The sequence below is a fragment of the Lissotriton helveticus genome, chromosome 11 (assembly GCF_964261635.1).
Source record: "Lissotriton helveticus chromosome 11, aLisHel1.1, whole genome shotgun sequence".
Classification (NCBI taxonomy): Eukaryota; Metazoa; Chordata; class Amphibia; order Caudata; family Salamandridae; genus Lissotriton; species Lissotriton helveticus.
The window spans coordinates 226,123,298-226,146,684 of NC_136072.1; the positions used below are offsets into that span (position 1 = coordinate 226,123,298).

General features: G+C 43.7%; 1 protein-coding gene across 7 annotated transcripts in view; it reads left to right on the plus strand.

Annotated features, from left to right (window-relative positions):
- MME (membrane metalloendopeptidase) overlaps positions 1 to 19,988 on the plus strand; it is a 493,355-nt gene extending 473,367 nt beyond the window's left edge. For all 7 annotated transcript variants that reach the window (XM_078667833.1, XM_078667832.1, XM_078667829.1 and 4 more), the window contains one exon: positions 17,959 to 19,988. In XM_078667833.1, the coding sequence (XP_078523959.1) occupies positions 17,959 to 18,058 (100 nt within the window). In that variant the 3' untranslated portion in view covers positions 18,059 to 19,988. The remainder of the gene's footprint in view (positions 1 to 17,958) is intronic.
- Positions 19,989 to 23,387: the final 3,399 nt, after the last annotated feature.

The window sequence follows — 23,387 nt, forward strand, 5'->3', positions numbered from 1 at the left end:
GATATCTTCCTGATATGGGAAGGAACAACAGAAGAAATCACTGACTTCATTTCATACATCAACAACATCGATGATCACATCAAATTTACACATGCAGTGAGTACTCAGAGTATTCCATACTTGGATGTTCTTGTGAAGTATCAAGACAATCAACTACACACCGACCTGTATATCAAAAACACGGACAGGAATAACACACTACACTTTGACAGCTGTCATCCTCTTCCGTTGAAAAAACATTTACCATATTCACAATTACTCAGAGTCAAAAGGATTTGTTCCCAACCACAAACTTACATGAACAATGAACAGGCCATGCTATCAAGATTCAAAGACAGGAAATACTCGAGTCAGATTCTGGACTCAGCAAAACAACGAGTAGGCAACCTCACACGCCATAAGTTACTGTCTACCAATCCAGTGTACAAGTCAACGGATAGACCAGTTTTTGTCTCAAAATTTTCGACTAAAAGCACACAAATCAAGAAAATAATCACGAAAAATTGGCAAATGATACAAACAGAACCGGACTTTAATGGCATTTTCAATCATAGTCCACTATTCGCTTTTCAAAGATCCAAAAATCTTAAAGACCTATTCGAGCAAGTACCAAGAACCATCGGTATGAAATACACGGGGACCAAACCCTGCCACAACTGCAGCCATTGTCATAATATCATCCTGGGCAACACAATCAACCACCCAAGTTCTGGCAAACCTATGAAATTATACACCAATGCAACATGTGATTCAAAAAACTTGGTATATCTTCTGAAATGTCCATGTGGCCTACCCTATGTAGGAAAAACTGAAAGGAAAATAAAAGTTCGTCTGACCGAACATAAAAGCACAATCAGGAATAAGGCCATGAAGGCACCTTTTGCTGCACACTTTGTAAACAACAACCACAACATCAGTCAAATTCGATTTTTGGTACTGGAGGTTGTCCCACTGAGACAAGGCACTGACAACAGAAAAAGACTACTCCAGAGAGAACTCGTTTGGATAAAAAAATTGGATGCTTGTCATCCAAAAGGTCTGAATGATCGTATTGAATACAGCTGTTTTCTTTAAATAAGACATTAGTGATTTTTGTGGCTCACCACTCGAATGACATGGACTTATGCACCATTGAGTTTGCTTAATAGTGTTTAACGTTTTATCATTTAGTATTTTTGTCATGTGACCAACACACCAGATAACACACACGATCTTACTAATTGGGTTGGCTTTTGGTTTACATTGATACAAATGCTGTCCATAATTTTGTGTTATGATTAATACACTTGGAACACACATTATCCCCAGGATTATACCTTTGGCTAACATATACCTTCATTGACCTGCACACCCCGGTGAACTACCACTGAATGTGTCCCAAGCGACAGAGTCGATTACCTTCCTAAGATGGCCGCCAATAAGGGTTGGCAAGCTATTATCTTTCATTTAGACATATCCTTCCCATACCCAATTTTATTTATATTTATTTTTATTCAGCATCCCCGACTCCCGAACCTTATCGTTACTATTATCTCGGGTATTGGCACACTCTTTGAACTCATTTTCGACATTCTTCCCTCGATAAACCCGATGGCATTTACCTTTCTAAGATGGCCGCCACATTATAGCGTCCACAGGTTACCGCTTGTGTACGAGTGACACAAAGTAGTCCACCTTTCAGTTTTAGCGCGACATGCATACAAACACTCGCACCCGCGTTACAAGATCGATTAGTTTCTAACACTCCGCAGTGATGGGCTTCACACGCGTGAGGACAAGGACACCAAGAAAAGCCGTTATGCTCACGAACGCGGTAAGGTTCATGTGTTTGACCTTTGAGATATCGCATGGTATAGCGGCACTCACAGTCGTTAGATAAAAAGACCACCTGGGTGTAATTTTGTTGTAACACCAGGCACCATGTATATACTGTCCGTTCTTTTACCGGAGTTACCACCTGGTTGGTGAACACTAACTGCATCAAAAAATAGACACGTGTTGCTCTAAGGGTAGTTCACGTTTTCACGACCCGTTTTTAGTTCCAATTTCATCCTCCTCACCCCTGTAACAATCACTGTCATTCAACATGCTAGAAGCATCTATCAATAGCCACAACATATCTTTTAGTTATTCTATCAGCATGCTTCCTTTTTTTTAAAATAGGTCTTTTTGTAAGAGTCCTCATTCCTGTACAACACACTGACATTAAACTTCTTCGTTTTCAGATAGCATACTACTCCCCTGACGAAGGGCTTGGGTCCCGAAATTTGCATAGGGTTATATGCATCGCAAATTGAGCGAGGATCACATAACCAGAATGAAATTTAATTTTATTGATAACGGGATTATCATGAATGAAATGATATACACCAATGTGAAGAACATTTGAAATAAACAACGTATTATTTTGATAAACTACGAACAACTTCAGTTTAGGTACAGTTTTTTGAACATTTGAATACATTGTTAACAATCAAAGAAGACACGTTTCATGAGGAGTGCCTTTAGGCACAGTGCCATTCGGTTGGCACTGCAATTACAGTGTTTAAGAAGACCAAGGCAACATGATGACCTTCACTGACTTTCATTGACCCCTGAAACCAGAAATGATCATGACATTTCCTGCATTTTCCTAATCCTATATTTGTTTTAAGTATACATGTGTGGGGTTAGTCAAATATATCTTGGTTGCCAATATGTACGAATACTATACAGTTGTGCATGTTCACTGTGTCATGCTTACATTACTCGTGCAGGTAAAAATCGTTTACAACGCGGTGTTTACACCGCACGACCTTTACCATGCTGCCATTACACTGCAAGTCGTTACTACGACTTGCGCTGGATGGCGCTGTTGGTTAAGGACTATTGTAATTTTATATTCCAAAACCTTCCCTACTGTTACGTGGACTGGTGTTGGAATATAAAATTATAAGATTCCTCAATCCGCACCCTCCAACGCAAGTCATTGTAACGACTTGCGTAGTAATAAACTGCGTTGTAAAGTACCGCCATCTAAAAGATCGCGTTGTACTGACATACATCCCTTGTGCATAGTGAGGAATAACTAGAAACCAGTTGTAAGCAAAAGATTTTCAAATTGTGCATTTCGTAGTGGGCATACGCATTTGTACATTGTAAATCATGTGCTGAGTGCTGATTGATGCACAAACAACAAGGTGATGGGGAAGGAATGCATGAATTGATCTCAGCCACTGGCAGTCAATCAGGGCCACATTCCAGACCATCATTTTCCACCCACTGTGTGGTTCTAAACAAAGATATCCTTATTAAATCAGTCTTGGGCCTGCTCCAATAGGAACAGTACAGACCAAACTGTAACACCAGGAGACTCAGATGGGAAAGCAGGCATCCCCAGACCAATTTCAACCTAGTTAGGTCTCATCAGTGAGGTATAGCCCGAGTCCTATGTCACAGTTAGCATGGGACCCGTGTTTGAGTATACCCATAGTGCATCTCTTTAGAAAAACCAAGGTAATGTAAAATTAATCTTGGGCCACATTTGAAACAAGCATTTTTCAGCCAATGGTTTATTCTAGACAGAGACTTGTCTTATGCAGGGTGCCTTGAACCTGCACCAGTAGGAACAATCCAGCCCAAACTGCCAGGTCAAGCCCCTTCCAGATGGAAGTTATCCCAGACTGAGTTTTGCCTACTTAGGTGTCATCAGTGAGATATAGATTGATTTCTATGGCACAGCATGACACCCTAAGTACAAAGAGTAGGCCCAGACATGTGTCTTGTGTTCACTGTGTCACTGGAACCAAGCTGCCTCAGGCTGCAGACGTCCAACTAGGCTGAAACCTGCCTTGGTTACTTGTGTTCCTGGCTTGGCAGTTTGGGCTGTCTTGTTCCTATTGAACCAAGGCTGATTTTCATGTGGCTGGCACTAATTTCATGTGGCATTGTGGGTAAAAAATGATGAACTGGTATGCGGCCCCAAGAAATTAGCAGTGGCTGAGGTCTATTCAAATATTCCATCAATTTTTTTTTATTCCTGGGTCTTGATTGATTTAATTTAAATAGAGGACACAGGGACATGCCTTCTTTCAATCATTTAAAAGAAACAGCCACTAGGAAGATTCTCTCTATCCAAATTACACAACATCAGCCCCCTCTTCTGAGGAGACCCTTAACAATTACGAGTTAAAACGCATCAACATCTTTTTCCAGGGAGAAATGTCTTTGTTCAAAATGACCCTCTGTGCTATAAATTGCCCTCAAATTCGAACAGGGAGCCAAAACAAAATACCAGCCCTCATTTTTGGATAATAGATTGAAAGTGGGGTGAAACAAACAACGACAACAACAAAATTATTTTGTTTTCCTATTGCGCCATGTTCTAGAAACTGGTGGTCCAAACAATGCCTTGTTTTTCATATTTCATCATTTGATTGGTTGATTTTCACACGTGGCATTTGTAAAGCAAATCACACTATGTTGAGCACAGCTTCATAAATGCTGAAAGACCTTTATAAATATTATGAAATGCTGTTTAAAAAAAAAAAAAGTTATTGAATTATAACGGATTGGGGTATCTGCATTCCTGAATAAATGATTTATCATGCTTGTTAGTCCTGTCATCCTTAGGGCAGTCTTCCCCCAAACGTTTTGCCTGCTTACATCTTGTTTTCGCTGTATCTTTTTGTTGGCCTTAGGACTCTGAGCACTTTACCACTGCTGACCAGTGCTAAAGTACATGTGCTTCTCCCCTAAACATGGTGACATTGATGTATTCCCAATTGACATATTAAGTTTACTAATACGTCTCTTGTAAAGTGGTATACCATATACCCAGGGCATGTAATCTAAATGCTAAAAGTGGGCCTGCAGTTCTGGTTGTGCCACCCACAAAAGAAACCTTTTAAACCCATCTCAGACCTGCCATTGCAAGGCCTGTGTGTGTAGTTTGCTGACACCTCGACTTGTACTTTGAAACGACTTGCCAAGCCTTGCACTCTTTTTTTTTTACAGATGCATCTTCTTTAGGTAGGCCTTAGGTAGCCCTAAGGGCAGGATGCTGTGTAAGTAAAAGGTAGGATATGTACTGGTGGGTTTTGCATGTCCTAGGAGTGACAAATAGCCATATTCATTTGTCACTACTGTGAGACCTACTGCTCTCATAGACTAGCATTGGGAATTACGCAACACAATTTTAAGCTGTAATTCCTGATCAGAAAGGAGTAGCTGCATCATGTTGTATCTCTTTGGAATGGTAATGATAAATCCTCCTTAATGGTAAAGTTGAGTTTAAAATGACTATTTTAGAAATGACACATTTAGAAAGTAGCCATGTTTCTGCTCTTACTTCTATATGTGCCTTGCAGCCTGTCTCCAGTACACCTGTAGGGTAGATGACAGCTTCACTTTGTGTATTTCCTGTAGACAGCAAGAAACACAGAAAGGGTGGGTGTGACAGAGAACACATCTGCATTCTGATAGCCCTTCCTGGGCAGGAAAAGAGAGAAGGAGCTGACCCTTACATCTGAATAGGCAAGGTCCTGTTTCTCACAGAAAGGGCTGATTACCCCCTACTGATAATCCGGAGCCAGGGCTGGGAAGAAAGGGGGACCTGTGCACATCAAGGTTTTGCTTTAACATTGCCCGCACTTCAAAGGCCAACTTGGTATTGATACTGGGCCTCTGACTCTACCAAGACAGTACACTACTGACCTGTGAAGAACTCTGCCGGGAGTAAAGACTGCTGTGCTACAAGGATGTGACTCCGCTTGACTACTGTTCCAGAAGGATTGCTGCTTTGCTGTGCTGCACTGCTGCCTGTTGAACTCCACCCTACTGAGGACAAGGACTGGACACATCTCACTTGAACCCAGAGTGACTCCAAGGGCTTTCCGGTTTGCCCCCTGTTCTGAGGTCTAAGGGCCGTCAAAGACTTCTTTCAACTCTGCAAAAGCACCTGGACTCTGCCATCTGTGTCTCTTGTGTGGCCTCCCCAGCCCCGGTCCACCACGGCTGCTCGTGCCGATTGTGTGGAGGGCGGGTGCCATTTTGGGTGTAGCCTGAAGGCTGGTTAGACCGCAGTTAGCGGTCCAGCTGTTCGGGGGTGCACGCCATTAAAACGCGATGTGTCCTCGTGCGCGCAGCGGACGAGCGCAGCGGGCGCGACGATGGCGCGCCGAAGGTGCGCCTAAGGTAAGCCCGTCTGCGCTCGTCCGCGCCTCGGCAGCGCACAGGGCCAGGATCTCTGATCCCCTCACGGTCAAGGATGCGGCAGTAAGGATTTCTTATAACCGGGATACATTGCTTAAACTAGGTAATGTCTCCTGTGGCCCTAGAGACTGGGACATCCTGAAAGATAGGACGAGGATCTGCCCTTTCTGTCAGTTCCACTTCAACTTAAGTCAACCTGTTCCCTCCCTTCTCTCAGGCCACAAAACTAATATCCGAGCGGCACTCATCAATGCAAGGTCTATGGTAAGACATGCCGCTGACGTCCACGAATTGATTGTTGACGAACAACTAGATCTCCTATTTGTCACCGAGACCTGGCTGAATGACTCCTGCTCGCCAGTGGTGGAACTAGCTATTCCTAGGGGATATAAGATAGTGAGGGTGGACCGTCAATCTGGCAGAGGGGGTGGTGTTGCCATAGTGTTCAGAGATATATGGACGCTTAAGAAGGAATGCACAAGGGTGATCTCGGAGGCCGAGGTATTAGAATTCTCACTGCCCCTGTCTCCACAATTTACTCTAGGTGGGGTACTGGTCTATCGGTCGCCGGGTACACCAGGTACTTTCCTTAAATCCCTCGATGAAATCATCGCCTCCCGGGCTCTCCAGTTCTCCAGGTTTCTACTTTTAGGTGACCTGAACATACATTTGGAGAACCGGCAGGCCCCTGGGTCCTGTTGGATCTATGTAATGTGACCCAAATGACCCAACAGGTCCCGGCGGCCACTCATATTTGTGGGCATTTATTAGATCCAATTTGCTCCAACTTTGAGCTTAGGGTATTAGATCCCAGGCCTGTTACCTGGTCGGATCATTTTCTGGTCTGCTTCAATTGGAACATAGGCTGTTCTACTTTGTCACCTGGTAAGGCTGTCAGTCAGTATCCTAAGAAGATTACCATCCCAGCTCTAGCTAGAGCTCTAGCTAGAGCTCTGGCCCTTACATCTCCGGTCAAAGTCGCCGACCTGGATGGTGCAGTGGAAATGTTTTCTAACTGGATCTGCCAGGCAGTTAACTCACTTCCTTAGTCCACTACGAAGGGCTCCCCCCGGTGCTCCCCCTCTCAGCCTTGGTTTAACAACTCCCTCAAAGCTTTGAAAATAGAATGTAAAAAACTGGAGCGGGGCTGGCGCCGTGAGTATTGTCCACGTGCGAAGGCGGCACTCCGTGCCGCTCAGAGGGAGTACTACGTTGCTATCAAAGAAGCTAAAGGCAACTTCTTTGCAGATAGAATTTCTAAAGCTAACAACAACAGCAAGGAGATTTTTGCTATCGTCCGCAGCTTTCTATCCCCTAATGCGGAACTTCCTCCCTCTCTGAACTCACTCCGTGACCGTCCTGACTCGTTCAGAAGCGGTCGCTCCCCCACGCTCCCTGGCCACTTAAGTATCACTGCACTTCTATTGCTCATTGCTCACTGCTGATATTTAATTTATTGTGCTTGTGTAATATCGTAAGCGTCACTCTGCATCTCTATTTCCTCTGTGCATTAATCTAATGGTAGCGCTTCAGTGATCTCAGTGCTCACTGCTGAAACTGCAATCATTGTGCTTGTGTAATATCGTAAGCGTCGCTCAGCTTCTCAAATCCCTCTGTGCTTTCATCTAATCGTAGCGCTTCAGTGATCTCAGTGCTCACTGCTGAAACTGCATTCATTGTGCTTGTTTAAAATCGTAAGCTTCACTGTGCATCTCATATTTCTCTGCGCCTGTATTCAATCGTAGTGTTCTCTTGCACATTTCCATCACCGCTTTGCTCGCACTGCTCTGCAAATTACATTTTGACTGATCGCGCCGGTGACACTACTGCCCATAGCTTCACTCCACACCCCAATCTCGTCCTGTGTTGGTTTCATTTATTTTGCGGCCATTTTGCTGTTGTTGTTTTGCCTCCTGGCCCGTCTCTACACCCCGCCCACGCCTCCCAGCTGACCCTCCCTCCCACTGGTAGCCTCGAACCGTCCCACCTGGTGAAGCGCTGTGACCGTCCTGACTCGTTCAGAAGCGGTCGCTCCCCCACGCTCCCTGGCCACTTAAGTATCACTGCACTTCTATTGCTCATTGCTCACTGCTGATATTTAATTTATTGTGCTTGTGTAATATCGTAAGCGTCGCTCTGCATCTCTATTTCCTCTGTGCATTAATCTAATGGTAGCGCTTCAGTGATCTCAGTGCTCACTGCTGAAACTGCAATCATTGTGCTTGTGTAATATCGTAAGCGTCGCTCAGCTTCTCAAATCCCTCTGTGCTTTCATCTAATCGTAGCGCTTCAGTGATCTCAGTGCTCACTGCTGAAACTGCATTCATTGTGCTTGTTTAAAATCGTAAGCTTCACTGTGCATCTCATATTTCTCTGCGCCTGTATTCAATCGTAGTGTTCTCTTGCACATTTCCATCACCGCTTTGCTCGCACTGCTCAGCAAATTACATTTTGACTGATCGCGCCGGTGACACTACTGCCCATAGCTTCACTCCACACCCCAATCTCGTCCTGTGTTGGTTTAATTTATTTTGCGGCCATTTTGCTGTTGTTGTTTTGCCTCCTGGCCCGTCTCTACACCCCGCCCACGCCTCCCAGCTGACCCTCCCTCGCCCCTCCCCTTCCACTATCCACATATGACAGATGCATATGCGCGCAGCGTTCACGCGCAGCGGTCGCGACCCATGCGCCCCTTGCGCGCCGAAGGTGCGCCAAAGGTAAGCCCGTCTGCGCCCGTCCGCGCCTGGACCGCGCCCAGAGCCAGACCCCCTGGTCCTCGCCGCTCCCAACCCCCTAGATTCACATATGATGCCGCCACTCTCCTCGCCCTCAACCCCGGACGCGCACCACACTGCTACGAAGCCGCCCCAGGACGCACCCACGGCCCATTCGCCTGCCTCTCCTGCAAGTTCAACTGTTCCAGGACCCTCATCAAACCCACGTCCGCCGCACACAGCTCCGAACACAACGGCCTGAAGTGCATCCTACTGAACACCCGCTCGGTCCACAGACATGCAACAGAATTCTGGGACCTAATCGACACCGAGTCACCTGACATCGCCTTCCTTACTGAAACATGGATGAACACATCTTCTGCTCCCGACATCGCCATAGCCATACCGAACGCTTACAAGATTATTCGAAAAGACCGCACCGATCAAACAGGAGGAGGCCTTGCCATCGTCCACAGAAACACCATCAAAATTACAACCAATTCCGACGACAATCTTACAACCGCCGAACATCTCCACTTTCAGATCCACACCGACTCCAGAACCACTCTTAGAGGCACCCTCATTTACAGGCCTCCAGGCTCCCGCACCCAATTCAGCGATGACATCTCGGACTTCATCAGCCCGCACGCCCTCGCCTCCGAAAACTACATTCTTCTAGGAGACCTCAACTACCACCTTGAAAACTTACTAGACAGTAACTCCACCACCCTTCTGGACAACTTGGCCAACCTCGGACTCAAACAACTTGTTGACACCCCTACCCATGTAGCCGGACACACGCTCGACCCTATCTTCACCTCCAGCAAACACATCTCCTTCGATCGCACCACAGCTCTCCACTGGACGGACCACAGCTGCGTTCACTTCAGCTACAAAACCACCCTGACCCACATCAACCCACAACCTATTCCCCGAAGAAACTGGAACAAAATCACCTCCGAACAACTCCTCACATCACTCAACCAAAACCCCCCCACCTTCTCATCGGACCCAAACCAAGCGGCCACCAATCTCAAGCAATGGATCACCCACAGCGCTGACGAATTAGCACCCCTGAAAAAACACCAGATCAAATCAACCAGCAAAAAGGCTCCCTGGTTCAATGATGACCTTAAAAATTCCAAAAAACTATGCCGCACCCTAGAGAAAACTTGGAGAAATAACCAAACCACCGACAACATGTCCACCCTCAAGGCAGCCACCCGCAAACACCACCAACTGATTAGATCCGCCAAGAAATCAGCTTTCAAGGATCGTCTCGACAACAACACCCATAACAGTAAGGAACTCTTCAATATCGTCAAAGAATTCACCAACCCCACCGCAGCCTCTAACGACATCACTCCCTCCCAAGACCTCTGCGACGCGCTATCCTCCTTCTTCTACAACAAAATTGCCGACATCCACAACAGTTTCAAGAACAATTCGCCCAGCGATCAACCCGCCCCACCCCCTCCAGACCCTACTCCCCCTACTAACAACCTCAGTGCCTGGAACACAATCACCACTGAAGACACCATTCGCCTCATGAACTCAATCCACTCTGGCTCACCTTCTGACCCCTGTCCCCACCACATCTTCAACAAAGCTGACTCCATCATCGCACCCCAACTCCGCGATGTCATCAACTGCTCTTTCAACTCTGCCACCTTTCCGGAAAGCTGGAAACACGCCGAACTCAACGCCCTTCTCAAAAAACCCACAGCAGACCCCTCAGAACTGAAAAACTACCGACCCATATCCCTCCTCCCATTCCCGGCCAAAGTCATCGAGAAAGCCGTCAACAGCCAACTCGCTGCCTTCCTTGAATACAACAACTCCCTTGATCCATCTCAATCCGGGTTTCGAGCCAAACACAGCACCGAAACCGCCCTCATTGCAGCGACCGACGACATCCGATCACTCCTGGACAACGGTGAAACAGTAGCCCTCATCCTACTCGACCTTTCCGCCGCTTTCGACACAGTCTGCCACAACACCCTTATACAACGACTCAGCAACATCGGCATACAAGGAAAAGCCTTGGAGTGGATCACCTCATTCCTCGCTGGAAGAACCCAAAGAGTCCGACTTCCCCCATTCTACTCAGAGGCCACCGAAGTCATCTGCGGCGTACCCCAAGGATCCTCACTCAGTCCCACCCTCTTCAACGTCTACATGAGTCCTCTCGCCTCCATCGCGCGTCAACACAACCTCAACATCATCTCCTACGCCGACGACACCCAGCTAATACTTTCCCTCACCAATGACCCCAACACAGCCAAATCCAACCTTCACGAAGGCATGAAGGAAGTTGCCGAATGGATGAAACAGAGCCGCCTAAAACTCAACTCAGACAAAACAGAGGTGCTCATCCTAGGATCCTCCCCCTCAGCTTGGGACGACTCTTGGTGGCCTTCCGCTCTGGGCACAGCACCCACACCCACAGACCACGCACGCAACCTGGGCTTCATCTTGGACTCCTCTCTCTCGATGTCCAGACAAGTCAACGCCGTCTCGTCCTCCTGCTTCAACGTCCTTCGCATTCTCAAAAAGATCTTCCGCTGGATCCCACTCGAGACAAGAAAGACTGTCACCCATGCTCTGGTCACGAGCCGACTGGACTATGGTAACACACTTTACGCCGGAATAACAACAAAATTACAGAAAAAACTCCAGCGTATTCAAAACGCGTCAGCGAGACTCATATTAGACATCCCGCGACAAGATCATATTTCCGGACATCTAAAAGACCTTCATTGGCTCCCCGTCAACAAAAGAATTACTTTCCGCCTTCTCACCCACGCACACAAAGCCCTCTACAATATAGGACCCGAATGCCTCAACACCCAACTGTCCTTCTACAAACCCAACCGCCAACTAAGATCGTCTAATCAAGCCCTCGCCGCAGTCCCACGCATCCGGAAATCCACCATGGGTGGCAGATCCTTCTCCTTCCTGGCTGCCAAGACCTGGAACTCACTACCATCCCACCTCCGCCTTACTCAGAACCACATCTCCTTCAGAAAAGAACTGAAAACCTGGCTATTCGACAAATAATGAACCCCTTCCCCAAGCGCCTTGAGACCCTCTGGGTGAGTAGCGCGCTATACAAATGCTCGAACTTGAACTTGAACTTGAACTCCAAAGGTGTGAGGACTTATCTAACTTTTTCACCGCTAAGATACAAAAGATACAAGACAGCCTAAGGACAATCCCATTAGGACAGTCCCCTCTATCCATCCAGCCTGCCCTATGTCCGATTGTCCCCAGCCAATTTTTTTCTCATTTTTCTACTGCCGAGGAGAAAGACGTTCTAGCCATACTTAAATCATTAAAATCTGGCTCGCCGGCAGAACCCTGCCATGCTAGGGTCTTGAGTGGGGTGGCAGAGACAGTAGCTCCGGAGGTTGTGAAGCTGGTGAATGACTCACTTCAATCTGGTAGGGTGCCTGCACAATGGAAACATGCAAAACTCCTCCCCCTCCTTAAGATACCTTCTGCTGACCCCTCACTTCTCTCCAATTATCGCCCCATTTCCCTCCTTCCAGCCCTGGCTAAGGTGTGCGAGAAGGTGGCCTTTAAACAACTGGAGAGATTTGTGGAGTCCACAGGAGCCTTACATCCAGCTCAATCCGGATTCAGAACAGCATTTAGCACTGAAACTGCCCTTGTGGAAATTTCGGAGGCTATTAGGGAGTGTCTGGATGCAGGCGGCAGGGCGGCTCTGATCTTACTCGACCTCTCTGCCACCTTCGACACCGTACCCCACCTCCAGCTCCTCTCCCGCCTGTCTGACATCGGTATTAATGGCACGGCCTGGGAATGGGTTAAATCCTTTTTGGATAACCGCTCCCAACAGGTGTGGATGCCCCCTTTCTCTTCACCAGACACCATGGTAGCAACAGGTGTTCCTCAAGGGTCTACCTTGAGCCCCCTTTTGTTCAATGTTTACCTCACCCCCCTGATCGGTCTCGCGGAGAGGCTGGGTGCCAAAATTATGGCTTACGCTGACGACACCCAGCTTCTCTTTACCTGGAAGGGGAACGATTTGCTAACGGAGGTGGCCCATCGCTGCTTATCAGCGGTTTTTTCATGGATGGCCCAGGCCAGCCTGAAATGCAATGAAGAGAAGTCTGAGGTGCTCCTCTATAGTCATTTTCCACCTGCCTTTAGAGAATCTCTCTGGCCTCCTGGGTTTCCTTGCCCCTCAGGAGATTGCGGAGTTGCAAAAAACCTGGGAATTTGGTTTGGGGGCGACTTAGGCTTCCATGAACAAATCATGCGGCTGTCAGGGGTGTGCTTTGGCACACTAAAATCCCTGAGAAGATTATTTCCCTTGCTTCCCTGCGCTGCCAGGGAGACGGTGGTCAGGGCACTAATACTGGCACGCCTGGATTATGCCAATGCCCTCTACCTTGGCATTCCAGGATACCGTCTGGGAAAATTACAGGTCATCCAGAATGCAGCAGTTAGGCTTGTATTTAACATCCCTAGATGCCTACGTGTGCGCAAGCAGCTGAGTAATCTGCACTGGTTACCTGTTGCCCAGCGAGTGCATTATAAAGCACTTACTATGACCCACAAGGCACTTCACGGTCAGGGACCTGCCTATATTGGGACCAGGCTCTCCCTCTACACTCCCAATCGTCCTTTGCGGTCTGCTATGCAAAGACGGCTGGTGATCCCGAGATTCCGGAGAGCTCATCTGGGGGGGATGTCCTTTTCAGTCAAGGCCTCCACTCTCTGGAATGCGCTCCCTGAGGATCTCCGGCATATCGAGGAACTGTCTACATTTAAAAAAGGCTAAAAACTCATCTGTTTAAACAGTCCACTTAGTCTCTCCTGCCTCCCATGTTTACTCTTTCCCCTACGCGGCAGGACACTCTCGAGTAGCAGTGCGCGATGTATAAATTCCTTTATAACATAACATCTGTAAGTACAGCCCTACGAGTGGTGCCAATCCAGTCCTGGGCCGTTGAAAGGTTATTTCTGCTGTCCAGAACCATCAAAATCGATACAGTGATGACTTTGCGCCAATTGGAACAGACAAATTGCCCTTCAATGCCAGTGCAGGAACTGATCAACGACATTGCTTCGACAGACTGTGCAGTTCAACGACAACAGAGAGTGCCGCTCAACAATGACGCAGTGCCTGCATCATAAAGGGTTTCCTCGAATAAGAATTCATCGCCTGCGCGGATCGGAACCAACGCATCGAGTCTTCAATGTTGGTTGCTCCATCCAAGATACTTTTTCAGCAGGACCTACGTGACTCCAGTAGTTGGCCTTCCTTCTATTATGGTCGGCCTGAACTTTGGATTTACCCTGGTTCAGTGCAACCTCAAGGAACTCCTAAGTGCGATTTGCTTCTGAGCACTATTTTTCGATTTATTCTTTAAAAATCCGAAATTATGGTTCTCTTTAATGGATGTTTGCAGTTTTGGTCTTGTTTTACTCCTAAAAATGCAATCTATTTTACTAATCCTATGTGGAGTATTTTGGTGGTGTTTTTATTGTGATACTGTGTGTATGTGTGTGTTTCACAAATACTTTACACATTGCCTCTTTAGATAAGTCTAATTGCTCTGTGCCAAGTTACCAGAGGGTCATCTCAGGTTATCTTTTAGTGTGATCTAGCTTACCCTGACTAGAGTGGTGGATTCTGCTTGGACAGGGTGCATACCTTGGCCAATTTGAAACCAAATTTCTAACAAAAATCTGCAAGTCCAGCTCATCCGTTTCCTACCTTGACTTTTTTATCTTTTGAGATTTTTTTTATCTGGACCACTAGTAGCCTTCAGCACATGATTGTGTTAACTGTAGAGTACTGAGGCTGATCAAATTTAGAGACCCAAGTTCACTTTGCTATTTCCCCAAGATGACTGAGAGACAAGGAAGCGAAAACTCCTTTGTACATCACACCATGTTGCAAACAGTCCTACCATGATAAAAATGTTAGCTGTGAAGGTATATAGGAAATAATGAGTACATGCAGTCTTCAGCACATTTCTGAGGCAGAAAAATGTAAAAACACTGATAAGCGTTGAGGTTTATAACTCAGGAAGACTTTGGAAAATAGCCAGTGTAATTTACAAAATGAACACTGAAAACAAGTGCTGATACTCAAATTACTGAATATAAAGGAGTTATGCCCAGGGAACATTGGCAAGAAGGGTGATGTTACTGCAGAAGGCCTGTGAGAATCACACTAAAGCACACCACTGATAACAGGAGTGAACAATTTAGCAATTGCCATTTAGAGTACCAAGCATACTAAGCACTCTGGGTATCATTTACTGTTTACCCGGTGTCCCTCCATTCCAACTTTGTAGAAGAGGTTCTGATTGCTGCACCTTGTGATCCCAACAGCTTATTGAGAATCATTTTACAGAGGGTAGTCTCACCAAGGCAGGAGGATCGCTTTTGGCTCAAATGTAATGCCAGTCATAATATCCTGTCACGATTGTATTTTGTATTCGTAAACAACCCCCCAAAGCAGGGAATATGATTTCAAAAAGCAAAAATAATGACTCGTGTGACTCATAGGGGTTTTTCTCCCTGTGCCTAGGGGCAGTTAATGATTTGTAGTGTTCAGGTCTGCAATGCCTGCTTTGGCACATCCTGGTAGGTAAAACATATGTCACCAGACCACCATAGATAGAATCAATTGTTGCCAGACATCTTGTGGTAGATGGGTTGCATGTCGGATGTTTCTGACAGTAGTCACCTGAGGCCTTACTATTGGAAACCTGGTGATTGCTCACCTCAAAAGTGGCGGCATACGGCTGGCTTGACAGAGCTGAAAATCCTCAATTTACGTTAGGCATTTATAATCTTTTTCAATTTGCCAAAAGATTAGTACAGGGCCTGCATGTTTTCTGTTTTATCTGATTCATCCAGACAATTATACTCAGAATTTAACAGAGATCATGCTGGTTAATGCATTTATAACAGTAAAGCAAGAATGCCAGGTCAGCAGTCTGTAAATCACTTTGGTTTCGACGACTTACCGTTAATCTAGTGTTTTGCAATGTAATCAAATTGTTTGTGTAAGTTACAACCTGTGTTACATGATTCCCTATTTTCAGATGTTGCTTTGAGTGTAGCCTTTGTACTCCATTAGTGTGGGTGAATTGTTTTCAATGTTTGTCACTCCGTAGATTTACCAACATGTACATATTGAGTACATTTTTGTTATCATAAATATTGTCTCTCTTCTCTAATTAGTTGCTTTGTGTAGGAAATTGGGCTATTAATGTGAGAGGTGATACCCTTACCAACATTGGGAAGCAGAATCAGGTTAGGTCACAAAAGAATTCTAAGAGAAACTCTGAATAACCCCTGGTGGAAATGGAAGAAACAACATACAGTTCAACAGAAACCTTTAGTTTACTTTTAAGCAGTACCAAACACCGAACACAACGTAGGTAAAATCACCGAACTAAAATATAAAAATGCAATAACATCTCAAATAGATTAGAATTGGGTAGAAGGATCTGGGAACAGATTGAATACATGATATGTTAGGTTTTTAGGCAAAAAGCATAAAAAAACACAAAGCACCAATTCAAAGTCTCCTCTTTGTGATTGACCAGGATGTAGGCACGATTTCAGGCTGACCATAGTGGAGGTCATTTAAGCCAAACAGGGTACATAGTCAAAGCTTTTACCTTCTTATTTAGTCTGTTTTATTATGCTCCAAAACCTCCACTGGGGCAAGGCAAGAAGATGAAGAAAGAGAAGTCCATTGAAGTCCATTGAAGTCAGATTTGTTCAAGCTCTTACAAAAAAAGCCTTAGTTTTGGCACCAAACCTAGAGGGGGCAAAGCAGGATTTCATAACTGTCAAATTTGCTTTGCCATCAGCGTAGATTGGCTGCCTAGCACGGTTCAAGGTTTTACTTTCAGATTTAGAATTTTTATTGGCTCTAAAAATCCTGCATCAGGGCAAGACATGAAGCTGTAGCTCAACAGGTTCGACAAGAACAGATACATTCACTGCCAGGCCCAATTCAAGCTTTTTTTCTTTGTAGGGGGGTCCGGTCAACAGTGGTCCGCTTGTTTTTCTTGGAGTGAGGAGTCCTTTAGCTTTTTGACAGTGTCGCTGAATGCCAACCACTAGCCCCTTGGCAAGCGGTTCCAGTCTCTATGTGCCACACAGCATAATCTTTCTTGACGATATTTCTTCCAATGTGTAAAAATATTCTGAGGAAGTGGTGGTGAGCAGACAGTTTTATCTTGCGCTACAACCAGTTCCCTACTGCAGAATTTGCATCTCATTTGTCAGTTATTCATCTCTCAGACTACTTGCAAACTCTTCTAGGAAGGCAAGGTGTCCTCAGGCGGCACACTACCATGCATCCCATTACCACAAAGACCTTCTTAATAGCACACCACTAATTTCCCCTAGGTTGTAGCCATCTATTAATGAATACTACAGGTTAGCATTTATCCTGTCCTGCAAAGCACCAACCCTCTAACATGCTCCAAAGCATCAGTTTGCACCACAAACTCCCTTATGCCCATTTTATTGTGTTCACTCTGCCACAAAATATCAGTAATACAAAAATCGGAGTTTGCCAACCAAGAGGAGGGGAACGTATACAGCCATTAATAGTGGTTGCATGTGGGAAACTAACCAATTAGCACCAGTCCCTCACAATCTCACAGAGACACACAGGACCACAACACCTATGCGATTTGTTACTCTGCTCCATGTCGTCACTGAGCTTAAAATATGGGGCAAAGTAACAGCTACTTTACTGTCATTGTAAGCCTTATCAAAGGCTGAGCCAGTGCCACCAATACATAACAGAGGCTTACACGTAGTCCAGTTCTCATAATTCTTTAAATTAAGGTGCCCTAAAATGTGGTTTATTCCCCCACTGTATACATTACATACCTAGAAATACAAATATGTTTAAAGATTGTTACTTAGTCAATAGGTGTTTTGTTATTTGTGTTGGTCATATTGTTCCATTTATTAAATATGTTATTTTCAAAACAATTAATCTTCTGATATTACAATTTAATCTGATTTTTCTCTATAGGGTTCTGGGATCATTACAGAATTTACCAGAATTTTCAAATGCCTTCTCATGTCCAAGCAATGCATACATGAACCCTTCCAAAAAGTGTCGTGTCTGGTAAGCAGTGAAGAAAAGACTTACGCCTGAAGCCAAGAATGTCACTCTAACTAAAATAATCATAATGTGGCAATACCAGCTACAAGGTTGACTCCCAATTTGTTGCCAGAATTTAAAACATTCCTCAGCAAGCAGAAAAGATAATCTTAGAGTTGGCCTCAGTTGTTTTTTCATTGGACAAATGGAAGGCCTGACACACCAAAGACTTTCCGCAAGGAATTTTTATGCTTCTTGTTTTCTTGAAGGAGAGGGATAAGAAGAAGTGTTTGTGGAAACTGATACCTCATTGAAGAAAATAGTTTCTGGGAATTTGAAAGACTTGCAGATTCAGTCACCTGGAACAAAAATTTGCTGCAAATCCAATAGTTATCCAAAGTATTAGTAGAGTGCTTTTAGTCACTTCAAGATTTATATTTTTAGACCAGTAATTTATGATACAATGAGAAGAAATAAGTTTGTTCTTAAAAGTAGGAAGAGAAGATGTAATCGCAGAAAGGATATAAGATGAGTTGCCGGAATGGAGAAGAAAAGCTCATCAATGAATTCCTTAAAACGTGCCATTATGTTTGGACCATGGGTGTAATAAAATACTGCTGTGGCTCTTGCTCATAGTGGGGTGCCAAATTCAGAGGTCATAGCTCTCTGAAGTAATAACTTCACTGTATGCAGGGTGTGTAGTATGATCCCTGGATATAGAGTTCCACGAAAAAGATGCTGTAATAGATGAGTACAGCATATGCAAATACCTCACCTGCTAGGTTTGACACATTTTGTTTCACTTCTTTCACTTCAGTCTTAAGTTGTGCTTCGTAATTTAGTGGTGTTATGATAACCAAATATTGCATATTTTCTAACACAACCGCAATACTGTAAGGCACTGATTTTGAGTGGGACTGAAGGCGTACGGTATTTACTGCACCTTGTATGTATGATGCTGTCAGGTGTGGTGTTAATTGGGTGCAGTAAATGTCTCTATTCTGTGTTTTCCTTTGGTAAATTTGAGGTCTGCGCATTTATAGGTATTTACCAACCTAGTTGGATCCACAGCCTATGTTCGCTCGTCTGTTTTGGTAATCAGCTGGCTTTTGGAGGACACTCATAATCAATACTACAGCCAGCTCACACTCATCAACAGTAAATCATGAATGCTACTCTCCAATGGTTACCTGCATAATCCTTCTGAATATAATGCAAATGCATTTCATTTAGTTGAATAATTAAATCTGCGCGTTACAATTGACAGAAATTGTATATTCTGGTATACGTTTTGTTAACTAATATTCTCAAACAAATAATTTTATAAAAAACAATCTATGTTTCAGACATTTGCCAAAAATACCAAAACGTTTAAATAACTAATAAATAGCCCTATATATTCATGTAACAAATTGCTCTCAGGATTTATGAAATATACACGTATTTTATGGGCTTTCCAAAGTAAAAATCATATTGTTTATTTTATCTATATTAACAGCAAATAAATGTGATATATTTTATCAGTGACTGTATAGAATTAAGGAAATTAATTTTCAATCTACTAAATTTCACTTGTTAGTCAATAAGATGGTTCTTCCAACATATTATGTTTCACTTTGTTAATCATTAAGAAGCCTCTTCCAACATATCTGTGAAGTACTGTACTACAACCTTTTAGAGAAATATATTGATTTCTACTGGCTCGAAAAGGTGTCAAAAGTGCTAAGATTCTTCTGTCAAACTAATATCATTACTATTTGAATTACTATCAATGATGAAGGTTTAAGGTTGATTGATCAAGTTAAAGAGTAAGGCGCAGAGATTCCTCTTTTCCACTATCCATCATAGTCTTTATTGTTTGTAGCAATATCCTTTCATGAAATATATTCATAGGCACAGTTAGAAACAGGCATGAGAAGAAACACAGGTTCAAATAAAAAAGACCTTCCATAAAAAAAGAGTAATGGCGGTATTTTTTTCAGTCTTGATTTACTACGGTGTCTCTTAGTAAGCACACCCAATGCAATATTGTGTTATAAAACCACCATGGAGGGAATATGTTGATATTTAAACCAGGCATCACAGTGTTGTCAATTGGCATTTAATAATAATTTAGGGCCTTGATTACACCATTCCAATCAATGCCTCTAGATGAGGTTGTTTCCCTAGATATATGTCAGAAAGCAGAAAATCACGTTTCTGGAGCTTCTTAAGGGGTCCTCAATAGAAACTGTGATGGTAGAAATAGGACTCAGATAAACTGTAAATCACAGTGATGTAGTTCATGGTGCATCATCATTGTAAGTTTGCAATGTCTTCTAAATCTGGCAAATATGTCCTTTATTTCTGCCCTTTAAATAATACAGGCTAATTCATTGAATTTTTCTTGAACTTTAATTCCAGATCTTTCAGTTTCTGTGACTCCTGAGTCCCTTGCATCCCCCAAATATTTGACTTTGCTTCTAGATCAGAAAGAAATCTAAATTGCAAAATGGCCTACCTTCTCAATGGTGAAGAACAGCATTGATTGTTCATGGCATTATATATTCGCATGTACACGTGCAGTCTGGTCTGTTGCATCCACTTCAGACATGTATGTTTGACACCACGGCTGCAGGCTCAATTTCTAGAGTATCCACTCAGCTTTTCATCCTTCTGAGGTTGATACAAATACAATTTGAGTAGTGTAAAAATATCCACCTGCTACTTAACACCAAGATGCCCGTAGGAGTGACTGTGCACTGTACATACACACACAGACACTCCAGAGCGGTGTAAAGTGCACTTCGAGGCAAGTGTGGGATGCATGCAGTGCTGAGTAGTTCATTCCATCGCCCTCAGTCCTACACATTTCACAGTTACTAAACAATCAGTCAATTTCCTAATTCTGCCCCACTTAGCATTTTGTGCTAAATTGAGCGATAAAACCGTTTTGTCACAGGATTAATTTATTTGTGCCTGTGCTGGGCTTTACTAGCCAACTTACTCGCCCATTTCTCAGTACATATATATATATATATATATATATATATATATATATATGTGTGAACACAGTGGCAAGTTTGTGCCGAACAAAACAGGCGCACTCGAGAATTCCTTCGGCCCGATTTTATTTTTCAAAGTTTACCCCCCTCTCATGCTGACAGACGCGTTTCGGCGTAAAACTCCTTTCTCAATGTCAGTTTGATAAAGTTACAAATAAACTTAAATACAGGTGATTGGTGCATGTGACTTTTCGTGACTGCAAGAATGCAGTCAAAATAAAAAAGGTGACTGTACATAAAATAAACGGTGGCCATCTTATAATGTGCAAATCGGGCCGAAGGAATTCTCGAATGCGCCTGTTTTGTTCGGCACAAACTTGCCGCTCTGTTCACATTTATCGCGGCTCAACTCCGTGTAGGATTGCAGCCAGGACGAGTGGTGCGGCGGCGGTGAACCTTCGTGACTTAAAAAAAAATATATATATATATATATATATTTTTTTTTTTAGGAGTATGCAGTGTCAAGGTACATACACTTCTAGTAACATACAGCCACAATACAACAAATCCTAGAGACAAACAACGCTGAAAGAAATAGAATGCTAAATTCACCTACAAAGCTATACTGCAACATAGTAATCAAATGGTATAATTTCAACATGCCGGAATGCTGGAATCTGCTCATAACCAGAGGAACAGATCAAATGTCTAGTAACATACTTTTGGGAATTTTTTTCGTTTTCCAGTTTGCAACATTTGCAGATATTTACTTTGAGCTCTGATGGTAATATCAAATTGTCTTCCGCCTATAGTTATTAGTGTAGAAATGTGAAAATGACCAGAGGTAACAGTGTGTTTCTGCCGGTTATTCCCACTTTGCCCAGGCCACCTTCGAAACGATGCAGAAATGACTGCAGGTGCTGGACATTTTGCCATATCTACTAGTCCTGTCTAATTAGAGTTTTAGGGCCATATTTATATTTTTTAAAGAGTTGCGTCACTTTTGCACCAAGCAACCAGGTGAATGTGCAACACAACCCTTGAGTGTGATTTATCAAGGCACGCAATAATGGAGTGATGCAACGCAGTGCAAATCGCTGTGTTGCGTTACTCTGCCACAGGGAGGCGTTCCATGGCTGGTGTATGGATGTTCCCATGCAACATAGGTGGATTTTGATGCATCCCCAGATTTACCACTACTGGTAACCCAAATGTTTATTTCTCCTTGTTTTTTCCTCATTCTATTTGTACTGCATTCTTCAGCACGCATATAAAGAGGAAACTGCCTCTGGATTGTTTTTGTGGAGGAAGGGGTCCCTCCCTGCACAAAAACAATCCTGCTTACAATGCAGGCGCCCTTGCACCATGGTTCAAGTTTTGGTGCAAGGGTGCCTGCGTTTCACGCTAGGTAGCGCATTTTGTGGCAGTACTGAGAAAAGGCAGGAATACACCATATAATTTTAAATACAGCGCATTCTTGCCCTTTCATTGTCATGCATCACAGCAAGGTGACTTGCTGCGCTGTGTAACTTCTTAATAAATATCCCCCACAGTGTTTTGCACTAGCAATGAGCAAATAATTTTTGTCATGTGCATTCACCTATTTTTATGCTCAGTTTCCACACCAGCTCAAATCTGCTAATACTTTATGGATGAAAAACCATTCTAGTGTGCGGAACTGTCACTCAAATTTGAAAATGGGCTAATAAAAGATTGGCTGTCCTTTTTTCACTTCTCACTAACCTCTAAATGAGCCTCTTGGAAGCAACTCACTTCACAACAAACTACATAATGATCTTGTATTTTCTCTTGGAGACGTGCTTCACCTGATTTATTCTCATTGTTTTCTTCTGCAGTCATTACATATTTTCATGTAAATAATTTCAACCCGTGTCTTTGTTTTGGGATTTTCTTCATTTAAGCTCAAACATGACTGCAGTAAGCAGAAAAATTCAGACATGAATGTACAGACACCACCTCTTCAAAACATTCGGCTAAATTGAAAAAAACAGATGCTTATCTCTACCAATGCAAATATGGTGCACATAACTGTGTTAGCAAAATGTGTTCATGTGAGATGACTTCTACTTTGGAAAGCCTAAGATGTTATTCCAGGCAATATTTTTAAATATATGATATACATGGTATCTCAATGAAAAGATTTTGATGATAAATAAAATTAAAATGCCAAATGTTATTTGCATCCTCTTTTTGTGAGTGGTACATCCAGGTATCCACAGTCTTGACTGAAGTTTTTATTATTGTTAAATATAAAAATATTGAAATGTGAACATTCAATTGTATGTTCTTGTATGATGTCCTGTAATTTGTATGCCTTTTCTGACCAGGAGCGTACTTTCGGGGGGGGGGGGG